This window comes from Pholcus phalangioides, unplaced genomic scaffold (genome assembly GCF_987345545.1).
Source record: "Pholcus phalangioides strain wild (caught in Gottingen) unplaced genomic scaffold, Ppha-v1.0 ptg000014l_1, whole genome shotgun sequence".
NCBI lineage: Eukaryota > Metazoa > Arthropoda > Arachnida > Araneae > Pholcidae > Pholcus > Pholcus phalangioides.
Window position 1 is genome coordinate 21,489,027 of NW_028301607.1, and position 12,370 is coordinate 21,501,396.

Sequence of the window (12,370 nt, forward strand, 5' to 3'; positions counted from 1 at the left end):
GAGGATAAAACTTTAATTATATCAGAAAAAGACGGAAAATGTATGGACAGAACATTCATGAAGAGAGTGTATTTTATTGATAATGGAACCAGAGTCAAAGCACCAGCTTCTGCACATCTGAATGCATAGAACAAGCAATCTTTTATTTCTTCCTGAAATCAGAAATATCTGTAGAGTCTTTAGTGGCAGTTGGGTGTGATGGAACTAGTGTGAACGTTGTAAATCTGGAGGTGCCATATGTCTGTTCATAGGCGTACGCAGAATTTTCTCAAGGGGAGTTTACATTTTTCCGGCAAAATAAGACTATAATCTTGGCTTGGGAGGGGGGTTAGAACCCAAAATTCCCCACTTTGCATACGGAAATGCGTCTGCTTGAAAAATGGTTAGATAAACCATTGCAGTGAATTATAGGTTTACTGCATATGAGCAAATTACCCTTCCAACACTTGTTTCTACATATTGACAGCAGCACATTGAGACCCAAAACATTTTCAGGGAGAATCTGCAAAGATATAGAAATATGTGAAATGAAACAGGTGTTTCGTTTCAAGTTATTTCAACAGAGTTAATCGTTTTCCTATTCGAGGTGTTAGCACAGGCCAAACGTATTTGTACAGAATAGTCTCAGCAGTTTCAACAGGCATATTTCCTAAGGATTTAGCAAACAAATTACCAAGCAAAAATAGCTCATGCGTGATGACTAACTCGTTTGTGCTAATCAAATTCTGTTTGTACGTTTCGATGGAATTTCCTTCCGAAAATTTAATAATTCTAGCAACATATGTCATCAAGTTTTCCGCTCGAACTTGGCTTGTTATCAAAGCTCACCCTTCCTGTAAAGATGGAACACATCACCTGTTCAAGCTCATCTCTGCCACTAGGTATTTGCCCACAGAACTGAAAGGCAAAATACATCCCATAATTTAAAGAAACACTTACTTCGCACACCATGAAAATTCATTAATTGCAATGCTGGGGAAATTGTTTGGGGAAAATAGCATAATAGTTTGCCATTGGAACATAGAATTGACATCCTTAGTTGTCTATGGGTATAAGGCCTAAATATTTCTATCTGCCACCTTGATGGGCAATTCGCCAGTTGTAACCATTATCTTGTATTTAAAAGTAGCTTTTAATGAAAAAAGTACTCTGCACATGCTTATCTTAAAGCTAGGATTAGAATGAAAAATTCTAAATTTTAAATCTTGTTCCCAAGCATATCACAAATGTTAAATATTGGAATTCCTGGAAGAATAGGGGTTAAATTCAAATTCTAATCTTATTCTTCTTTCTTGAAAGTGTTGGTTGAATATCATGGTATAAAGATAATGGGAAGGGCGAATTTCTGTAGTTTTATTTTTCAAAAACCTCTCCTTTTTGAGGACACCATTGGGACAAAAAAAAATTCTGTAAAAGAGGGTTGACTGTTAATCAGGGGTTTGAAATGCATACTTTTATTATAGAGGGGAAAATTATAATTTGGCCATAAAGGAGAAATGAAAACATCTGAGGAGTGTCCGTTAAGAGGGGTTTTATTGTGTATTATATGTTCATATTTGCAATTATTTATTTTCTCAATGTCACTTATAGTATTTTGTGATTAGTTTAAATTAAAAAAAAACTGAAAAAAAAAAGGTTTTTCAATTTGTTTTTGCTTCCTTAAAAAAAAAATTATATTGCAAATTTGTGGTTCTCAAACAATGATAAAGTAGTATAAATTCAATAACTGCATTCTAATGATACAAACTTCAATGTCAATCACAATTGAAATAAATAATGAATACTTACAGCAGCTGAACTAGCTGGTCCAAATATCACGGATAATTTTTCTACAGATATTACCCAGGGCTCACTTTGCAATCGATAAACAGGGATCAGAATTTTAATTTTACCAATAACCCCTGAAATATAGAATATTTTAATTGCAACTATAAACTAATGTAAGTGCAGAAGAATAGTTACAAGCAGATAGCACAAAATCCCACATATGCCAAACACCATCTATAAAAATGGTAAATGTCAAATGAAATTAACATACAGAAAGATAATGATAACAGAAAGAGATATAAGAAAGAAGATAACATTCGATGGAATCAGATACCCCCCAAAAAAAACCAAATAACTATCAGCCTGTAGGGCCAGAACTAAAGGAGGCGGGCAACTGTGCCGGGTGGCAAAAATCCTAGTTACGGCCCTGTCAGCCTGTACTTGAATGTCACTATTTTTTGGCTTATTTCAACTTTTTTGTTACAAAATTTTAACAAATACTTGTGTCAAAATTATCAGTACCTGCTTTGATTTCCAGAGGCCAATTGAAAAAGTTCCATGAATCTTTCTTCAGCGGTATATTTTCAAGATCCACTTGACCTACAAAAATGATTTAAAAAACTCAATTTCCATAGAGAAAAAAAAAATGTTTAGAGAAAATCTCAAACACAAAATTCATGGCTAAAAAGAGAAAATTGCCTTTAGAGATGGCTGATAGTGTACAAAAGAAATTTAGTACAATGAAAAAAATACTTTGAGATCTACAAACCTAACACAGTTGATACGTGTTATAATGACCATGCATTGTAACAACCGTTCTGTAACAACTGGTATGAAAAGTCCTAAATGTTTATAACTACTATCCTATATGTTTTGCATTTTATATTACAACTATTTTAAAATAACATACATTTTATATGCAGAACGATAGTAGTTATAATAAGAGTCAAATGTATACCTATCTCTTACAATAGTAATGCAATTATTAATAGGTAAATCAAAAATTGAAGGGAAAAAAAATTAAGGGCTTAAGTTAACTGTCAATATATTTATGAGGTTATGACAATAATCATAATACAGTGGATACCTAGGCTAACAAATGCCTCTGCTAATGAATTTTTTGACCAATGAAGATTTTTTCAATGTTTTTTGCCTTGGCTAAGGAATACCAATTCAGCACATAAACATTTTATTTGACATGGCTGCAGGCACTAACATAAGACAGCCTTGTTATATGCTAAATTTTTATGCCAATGAATCTGATGATTAACTGGAAAACTTCAGTCAGATTAAATTATTTCCACCTTGGAATCACTTTTCAGATACACTTATCTTTCTGAAAGAGATTTTGAGTCATTTCATGTAAAATGAATGAGAGAAAAACGCATCAAAAACTTTTTTAGACTTGATTGGGTTTTATGCTTGTGGTAAGACCTTTGATACCAAACTAAAGAGTCTGGACTTTCTAAGAGCTTATCTTTTCAATCTGCATGTTTGAAAGACAAATGAGCTAACTGTACCACACAGCATATCACCTTGCACACTTTAATTCCTGTGGCTCAAAAACCTGTCTGCATAGCCTAAAATAGAATGATGCTCAGTTTTCATCTTCCTTTAAATTCTTCATCAAATTGTGAAACTATCTCAGCCATTGGTCAGCTACAATTTTTTGCGCTTTCTTAGTATATTATGAAAGCTACTTTGAAATTTTGGGCAGTTCCCAGAATGAATTAAACAATTTTTGATAGAAACCTATGGGAAGTTTTCGTTTTGGCTAACCAAGATTTCAGCTAACAAATGTGATTCTGTAATTATCTTCACTAGTTGTAGATATGCGAAGCTAGAATATTCTTCTGAATGGAAAAACTGGAAAATATTTTAGAACATATTTTTTCTTTAAATAATTAAAAATGACAAATTTTGTTTATAATATGAAATATAATCCAGCTTTCATTGCCTGAAACATTAAAAAAAAACAATTTTTCACATAATCAACTCGTAATGGCAGCTTTTAGTTCAAGAACTAAAAGTTATCTTAGTTATGGTGAGAGTTTTTCCAAGTTTTTGTTATGAAGATTTCAGAAACATTTAAAGATTGAAACGTTATAAATTAAAATTATCTCAGAATAATATAATGAACTCACTAAAAAATTCCGTATTGCTTAAAAGTTATTCAATTGAGCCATATTGGTATTGTTTTCTTCCATTCTTTTAGATACAGCTTGAAGAATGATCTTTACTTCATTTCTCAAGATTGAAGTAATGGAATCTTTACAAGCATATTTTTGATTTCGAAAAAATGCTTGGCAACCATACTGATTGTCAGTTTGGTAGATTGTTAAAGCCACAGTGCCCATTGAGAACAGTTCTGTCCCCAGAAAATTTAAACAAAATAAAGTTTTCATTAATGTAATCAGATTATTATTTTTTATTTATTCCCAAACATTTTTTAGATAATTTTTTAGAATCAAAAGTAAACTCCTCCACAAATATTTATTCTTGTAGCCATCCGAGAGAACAGTCTCTTTAATGAGAATATTTTTCAAAAGATTATCGAGAATTTTACATCACCATTCATACTATTGTGAATAATTATAATGAGTGCCCTTTAAAACAGTTTTGTGTCCTCTGAGAATAGAGGTGCTTGGATTTTTTGTGTAGTTATATAAACTTTAGCTTGTAGAAAAATCAAACAAAATATAGCTCTTCTTTTACTAATCAATTCACTATTGTTTTTTAAAACTTATTCTAAAACAGGCAGCATTTTAGAGAGAGATAGATGGCATTTCTCTCATCCCAAGATATCAAGGAAACATTTATTTTTCTGGATATTGTGCTGAGGTGAACTTGGAAAGAAAAGTCATCTTGTCTCCGCTGGGACTCGAACCCAGTCCCTCTTGCATACAGGGCAAGCATGCTACCATCTACACCACTGGAGACACGACCCTGCCTTCCTTATTTCACTCACTGTTGCGTGAGGCTCTGAAGTAGAGAGCCCCTAGGTGTGACGGTCTCTCTAAACTGTCCCACCTGGGGGCCATTTCCTGAAGTTAAGAGAGGCTACTAATGCCTCTACTTCTAATTTCCATGTGTATCCCCTATTGAAACATGTTACAAAAAATTTTAGGAAAATAACATCCAGAGTAACATTGGTAGAGCAGGCCTAAACTTTCAAATGTCATTTCCCCAAGAATTTGCACATTCATGTTTCTGGAATAAGGGGAACGCTTGGATTCAAATGAAATTAGGCATGTGTAATAGAGGGAATAATATAGAGAAAAAAATTAGAGAAACATAGAATGCATCAATGACCACAATATCAAAATGAAATAAATTACCATTTATAGCAAAAAACAGAATAATGTAAAAAAAAGCACTTGACCCTGTTGGGCCGCCTCTAGAGCAGATACGAGAAAAGATATGGTCTGGCATTGAGGCATACAATACGCATGAAGGAGTATGATAAATATCCCCACTGTTATGGCAATTTAAGAATAATAGAGAAATTTTTTAACCAACTCCAAAAGCAAGCATCACTTATCAGTTTCTCATCCGCATATTCTGAAGATTTGAATGGGGAAGACCTACTTCATTAGCACATCCAATGATAATATTTTCCTCTCATGACAATTACTTTAGTATAAACTTTTCTTTCTTTCACTTTCAAATTTGTTACAGTGATCATTAAAATAAAACCCATGCTTGCAGTCATTCACTGTATTATTATTTTTGATGTTAATAAGCAACTTATGAATGAATATTTCACTTTACTATATTCCTGTGAAATGTGAAGTGAACTGAACAAAGCTTTTGGAGTCATATTTAGGGTTACCAGACATTCCATTTTAGGAGGACATGTCCTCCTTTCTGATGTCATTTCAAGCAAGTCTAGTTTGAGAAATTTTGCCCGTTTGTCCTCTTTTTCCCCTTTCCAAAATTATTTCTTTTTTCCTGGGAAAATTTTTTTCCCCACTTTTAAACATGTGCCTCTTGTTTTTTTCCTCCACACATTTTTACACGCTTTGACAAATCGTTGTCAAAAGTTCCAGAATACAAGAACTCAGGTTGCCTCTACGCAGGGCAGATGTTATTTTAACCAAGGCCCAGCTTACTCCAAGATAATATGAAAAAGACAGCCTTGTCTCTGGAGGAACAAAACTGCTACATCTATTTTGAGAACACCATTGTTTGCTCACCAACAGCTACTGCCATGTACTGAACTGGGGAGGGAAAGGGGATGTTACCTTTTCTTCCATTCAGAAATGAGGAAAACAATGCAAGCACTATGCCAATTCCTATGATTAAATTATCTAAAAGCAATGCCTTCAAAATATAGTGCTGTGCCATTTATTGTAAAAAATGGGAAAAAGTTATGTTACCAAGGGTGTACAAGTCCTCCTTACTTAGTTTTTGAACCTGGTAATCCTAGCCAAATTTAGTAAAGAATGTTTAGGTAAATTTTTTAGAAAACATCATTGAATAAATTTTGCAAGACACAATATTGCATGAAAAGCAAATAAAATATTACCTTGCAACAAGCCAACTGACAACTGATCAGTGTTTAAATTTTCGAAATATTCACCAATGTACGTGTTCAATATCCAGACCACCAGCCCTTCAAGCATGTCGAAATGTTTATTTACCTGTTTGACGAGAAAGATTATTTGCTTATCACAGTATTTACAAAATCAGAAAATATGCTGATCAAATAATTCCATCTCATGCAACAAGTTTGAACAAACAGTCAAATAAAATTGATGACAGGGTTGGCCAAATTTGAAATTTATTACACAACATATAATAAATAGTACAAACAAAAACAAAAAACACATACAATACAGATACGCGATATACAAAAACTTATATATATTATCATTTATGTATTAGTCCATAATCCATCTAGGGCATATTGATACTATAGTATATATTGGTGTTGACAACAGACCAATGACATATATAATTCAAGATACATAATATTCAGTCCTCATTAGATTCGGTATTTTTGAAAAAACCTAAAAAAACAGATTTTTTTAGTTCAAACCAGGTTTTTTTTGGTTTAAACTGTTTTTTCTTTTTTGGTTTTAATAGCCATCCATTAGAAATAATAAAATTTCTGAAAAATCATTCAAACTTCTAATAATTAAAAATGTTTACTAATATAATTAACAATTCCCATATTAATTAATCTATAAATATTTCTAAATTTCAATAAAAGCCAACTTTTGCAATTTAGTTACTTTATAGCTTAACTCAAGGAAATATTTTTTGTTTGAGAATTCTCTTAATGTTATTAACCATATAATAAAGATGTTTACCCTAGTTACTCTTTCACTATGCTTAATTAGGACTATTTTGCAAAAACTGTGATAAAAAATAAGTAATTACAGTGTTTAATGAAGCATAATTAATGCAGATTAATTAGCAATTATTTACGATATACAGGGTGATTATAACTAAAGTTCTGATTTCAAAACACTAAAACAAAACTACTGTTCAAATGACTTGAAACGTTGCATGAATGTTCCTGAGGCAATGGAATTTTGTATGAGTAAGAGGAAAAAATACTTAAAAATACTTAATGCTTGTTCAACTACAGATCAGAGTAATGATGTGTGGATGTGCTTTCAATTCATTAAAGTTAACAATCTGACCACTGCACATGACATTTTGGGGTATTCCCAAAGCCAAAAGTTTCAAGGGCTATAGTAGTGTATTCACATTATATTCAGGTGAACATGGCAGCCAGGTGTCACATCATGTTGTCATTGTCAAATGGTTCTTCAGCAGCTGCTTCACTGGTGTTGCAATGTGCATCTTGATAAAAGTGCTATCCACCAGGGCTGGACAAATTGGGAAAAAAATTTAGACACCAGCCAAATTTGTTAAGAGCAAAGCATGTTTTTCGCCAAGAAAAACAATCCTGAGTAATGTGTTTTGTTTTTTTCCCTGGGACTTTATGACCGATTCTCATGTTGGAAGATACATTATTACGAAACAAAAAAATTGTCTCATACTTACACTTCATTTTAACAATGATGCATATAAAATTTTAGGTGCCAAAACCGTTTTTCTGACATCTGGGATTTGTCCAGACCTGCTATTCACACACTGATGCTGTTGAAGGGCCAAAATGACATGGTTGTGCAAAATATATTATACCACTGGCCAAGTACAGCATCATCCACCTGTACATTTTAAAGTATTTTTTTCTTTCGTTAAACGAAAATTTTATTGCTTCATGCAATGGATCCATGCAAATTTTCAAGCCATTCTGATCAGTAGTTGTTATTCGTGTTTTGCAATTTAATTATAATCACCCTGTATATAGATGATTTACTTTCCATAAATCACTTACTACTGTACATCCTAACTAAATGGTGACCCAGTACATATTCCAAGGAATTTTTAACTGAAAATTATTTGGACACGGATCACCAGCCACTTCACGAACTGACCAATTTCAGGCTTTTACTACTGTACAGTAGAACCTTGATTAACTGGGGGTTGGTGTTGAAAATATGTAAAAAAAATAATTCAATATTAAGCCTGGGGGCGATATACAGTACTTGATGTGATGATCAAGTGAAATATTAGAAAGTAACTGTGAATAAAGCAAATACAACTGAGAAATAATAAATTCTGACCAAAATATTTAACATAGCTAAAAGTTTGATTGGAAGCAGGTGACGTAAACCATATTGATATCACAATTCATGAACAATGAATTCCTGCTAATCTTGCACATCAAACCAGGGTGTGCTGGATTACTGGAAATGCACCCCTGTGGCGCATTTCCAGTAAACGCGTTGGACTTCTAATCCAAAGGTCCCGGGTTCAAATCCTGGTAGGGGTGTAGTCATTTGCATTTCTCCCCAGCATGATCCAACCTACACGGGTAAAAGGTTTATATCCCGGGAGGGACAGGGCCTGGGTCATGTCTGGTCTGACGGATCACTGGAAATCAATTGAAGAGGCCTGGTACTTCAGGGACTGGACAAGTAAGAAGCCAAATTTTTCCTTTGCTTTTATTTGACAATTCTGAAACAAATTCTGGGTGAGGGCATGCCCCTCCCCTCCTAGAGCAAGGCCCCCTAGGCTGGGATCTTTTGTGGACCCTTGGTCAAAATTCTCACAGGGTCCTTCTATAGTTGATTTATAGCATGAAAAAGCCAAAAATTATGAGAATTGTCCCAGGCCCCAGAGCTAGAGCCCTGTCAGCCTTACCCTTATGGGGCCAAGGGGGAGGGAAACAAAATGCACACTTGCCCTCGGCAATGGGGTACATGGCGTTTGGCCATACAACACATTGAAGCCACATTGGGTGCTAAATTCAAGGTCAATGAGTAAAAAAAAAAAAAGTTCCACTGCAGAAAAAAATTAAAGAAAATGTTTTCTGTCTGCTCAATAGAGACACGAAATCTGGAATGATTGAGGGGCATGACACCCAAGGGTAGGGCTGACAGGGCTCTAGCTTGGTGGTCCTGGACTAAATCCTTATATTTTTTCTTTTCTTCACACTATAAATTAACTGTAGAAGGAGCCCATGGAAAATCTGGCTTGGGTCCCGTGAAAGATTTCAGAATAGGAACCCTGACACAGGAGCTATGTAGGGAAAGTAGGCAGGAGGCACAAAAAATAAGTCCTGCACGAGTCCAGATTTTTTCTCGAATCGGCCCAATAGCTTACATTCTTGTTTCTGGTATTACGGTCGGAGGCCATCTGTTTTCTCAGTTTCCATTGTCGAGATATGACTCAAAAATATGTTGTCATGTGAATTTCTACAGTGTTAAATTAGGAGGTTAAATTTTTTAATGTTAAATTTTGGGGTCTTAACTAGTCTACACTGCTGTCCCTTACAACCTGCCACCCAGGTGCACCGCGCCTAGTACTTAAAAGCTTGCCTCAAGGATGCAATATGGGGCCGTTCAAGTATTACATAAGCAAATGTTTAGCGATTTTTGACCCCCTCCCCTTTTGTCAGCAAAATTTTATCAGCTCTGCACCTCTGAATCCTAACGTATATTGGTGGGATCAGAGACGTGCATGGGCTTCCCCCCCCCCCCCCCGGATGACCAAAAAAATTTTTTTTAATGCAAAAAAATTATATTTTTAAAATTGAAATTTCTTAAGAAAATAAATACCTTTATGTGTTAATATAATCCATTTCTGTTAATTTCAATGTTATTTGAAGGGCTATCAACTCAAATTTTATCTTTAATAAATCACATAAAGGTTCCTGGCCAGCGGACCAAATATGGCCCTGGGGTTATCTGATGCGGTCTGCCCTCCTCAAACCTAATTTTGTAAAAATGAACTAAACGCCACATTTACAGATCGCTTAAGTGTCCCGTGGTACAATTCCAGAACATTTCAGCGATCCGTGACACATTTAGTACTTAAGTGATCTGGAACTGTCCTGGGCCATTCTGAAACATTCTGGGACATTCAAGTGATCTGAAAATGTGCCACGGGCAGCTTAAATAGTCTGGAATTATACCACAGGACACTTAAGCAGTCTGTAAATGTACTGAGCGCTTCAGTGACATGCGAGGTAGTTTTAGAGTACTTAAGTGATCTCCAGTGCAGTTCTACATCACTCAAGTTACCCACAGCACATTCTCAGATTATTTTAAAGTGATCCGCCGCATATAATTACGGATCACTTGAGTGATGCGTGGCACAGTTCTAGAGCGAAACAGGTGCTGTATAATTTAGACCGCCACGGGTGCTATAAGTCGCCAACGCCGGTGCTCTCACTTGTTTTGCCAGGTTGTCGTTGTTCTAGATTGTTCCTCATAGCTTCTTTCTAGAAGCTTTCATTACCCATCCATTATAGATGGCACTCAAAGTACTGGCGATTCAAACGGATAACGGTTTAGTCTTAGTGATATTTGAATAGGTTATTATTGTTTTCTATGCTAGCGATTTTTTTTTTTTGGCGTTCGCAGTGTCTAACGGCCTTGGCAACTTTTGGTCGGGTCGTCAGACATGTTTGGCGCCGAAAAAAGAAGTCGCCAAAAATCGCCAATCTCTGGATTATACAGCACCTGTTCCAGTTTTTCCCGTTTTTGGCGCACCGAATGATGCCATTAAAAATATTTCATATTTCCATAAAGGGTGGTTCATGATGTAAGCATTATCCAAACCCCCCTCCCCACCTTGTCATCAAAAGTCAGCAAAACCTCCCTGACGTAATACTTGAACGGCCCCTAGCATGGTTGGGGGTGGGGTTCCCTCGAGTTACGTTCATGTGTCAAGACCACTGTGCCCACAAACAAGGCTGAATCAGGCAGATCAAATAATTTCCCGGGTAGCATTTTCCATTGAGCACTTCTTCCGAACCATGTGTAGGGGCCTCTGTAGTTTCTTTCATTCGCGTTCAATAAACACTCTGAGCACTAATCGAGGAACGGGAAATATTAAATAATCAATCAGTGAAACTGGAACAATCTCAACGAGTTTACCGTTGCACCAAAGAAAATGAGAGGCTTTCCATCTTGCTTTGGAAGTGTTTTGAGTTCATCAAAAAAGCAACTTGTTACAAGTAATATCAAAGCATCACATCAGTGAATGTATCCTTGTTTTCAAGGCCACTTCACGAAAACAAGCACGCACATGCGTTTTTTTCCCAAGCGGCATTATTATACAAAGATATTAACATAAGTTGATGTTCTGCTGCAGAAATGTCAAAAATACCGTGACCATATAATGCGTAATTTACGTTTTATGACCTACAAGGATTTCCAAAAAAAAAAATCGCAGTTTCTCCAAAAAAATCGTCAATGAATAAAGCTGACATTTTCAAAGAAATCGCAAAGGATTGTGGGCTATAGCCTTTAATATAGCTCCTTATTCCAAATTTGTAGCCATTTTTGACCCCCCTTCCCCCCCCCCCCTTGTCAGCAAAATTTCGTCATCAGCTTTGCCTCTCTGAATCCTAACACATATTGGTGGGATCAGAGACGTACACAGCCCCCCCCCCCCCCCCCGATGATGAAAAAATTATTTTTTAATGCAAAAAAATATTTTTTAAATTGAAATTTCTTAAGAAAATACCTTTATATGTTATTATAATCAATTTCTGTTAATTTCAATGTTATTTGAAGGCTATGAACCCAAAATTGATCTTTAATAAATTCATTCTCTCTAAGCCATTTAATGATAAATCGCATAAAGGCCCTTGGCCCGCGGACCAAAAATGGCCCTGGAGGTTATCTGATGCGGCTGCCCTACTCAAACCTAATTTTGTAAAAATGAAATAAGCGGCATATTTACAGATCGCTGAAGTGTCCCGTGGTACAATTCCAGAGCATTTAAGCAACCCGTGGCACATTTTCAGATCACTTAAATGACCTGGGACACAGTTCCAGAACACTTAAGCTATCCGTGACACATTTAGAGATCCCTTGAGTGACATGTGACGTAGTTTTAGAGCACTTAACTGGCCCCCAGTGCGGTTCGACATCACTCAAATTACCCGTGGCACATTCTCAGATTGTTTAAGTGTGATCCGCGGCATATAATTGCGAATCACTGGAGTGATGCGCGGCACAGTTCCAGAGCACTTAAGCTGCCCAAACACATTTCCAGATCACTTCGATCC

The 12,370-nt window shown here is 35.6% G+C and overlaps 1 protein-coding gene and 1 non-coding gene across 5 annotated transcripts in view; one reads left to right on the forward strand and one right to left on the reverse strand.

The window, feature by feature from the left end:
• The window catches only part of Vps13D (vacuolar protein sorting 13D), a 561,523-nt gene extending 550,123 nt beyond the window's left edge, over window positions 1–11,400 (reverse strand). For 3 of the 4 annotated variants that reach the window (XM_089241869.1, XM_089241867.1, XM_089241870.1), the window contains exons 1-4: window positions 11,232–11,400; window positions 6,296–6,410; window positions 2,290–2,367; window positions 1,789–1,901 (exon numbers count right to left, since the gene is read on the reverse strand). In XM_089241869.1, the coding sequence (XP_089097995.1) occupies window positions 1,789–1,901; window positions 2,290–2,367; window positions 6,296–6,392 (288 nt within the window). In that variant the 5' untranslated portion in view covers window positions 6,393–6,410; window positions 11,232–11,400. The remainder of the gene's footprint in view (window positions 1–1,788; window positions 1,902–2,289; window positions 2,368–6,295; window positions 6,411–11,231) is intronic. The other variant, XM_089241868.1, reaches the window with a different exon arrangement.
• Window positions 8,545–8,620, forward strand: TRNAR-UCU (transfer RNA arginine (anticodon UCU)). Its single transcript has one exon. It is a non-coding gene; the product is annotated as a tRNA-Arg (tRNA).
• Window positions 11,401–12,370: the final 970 nt, after the last annotated feature.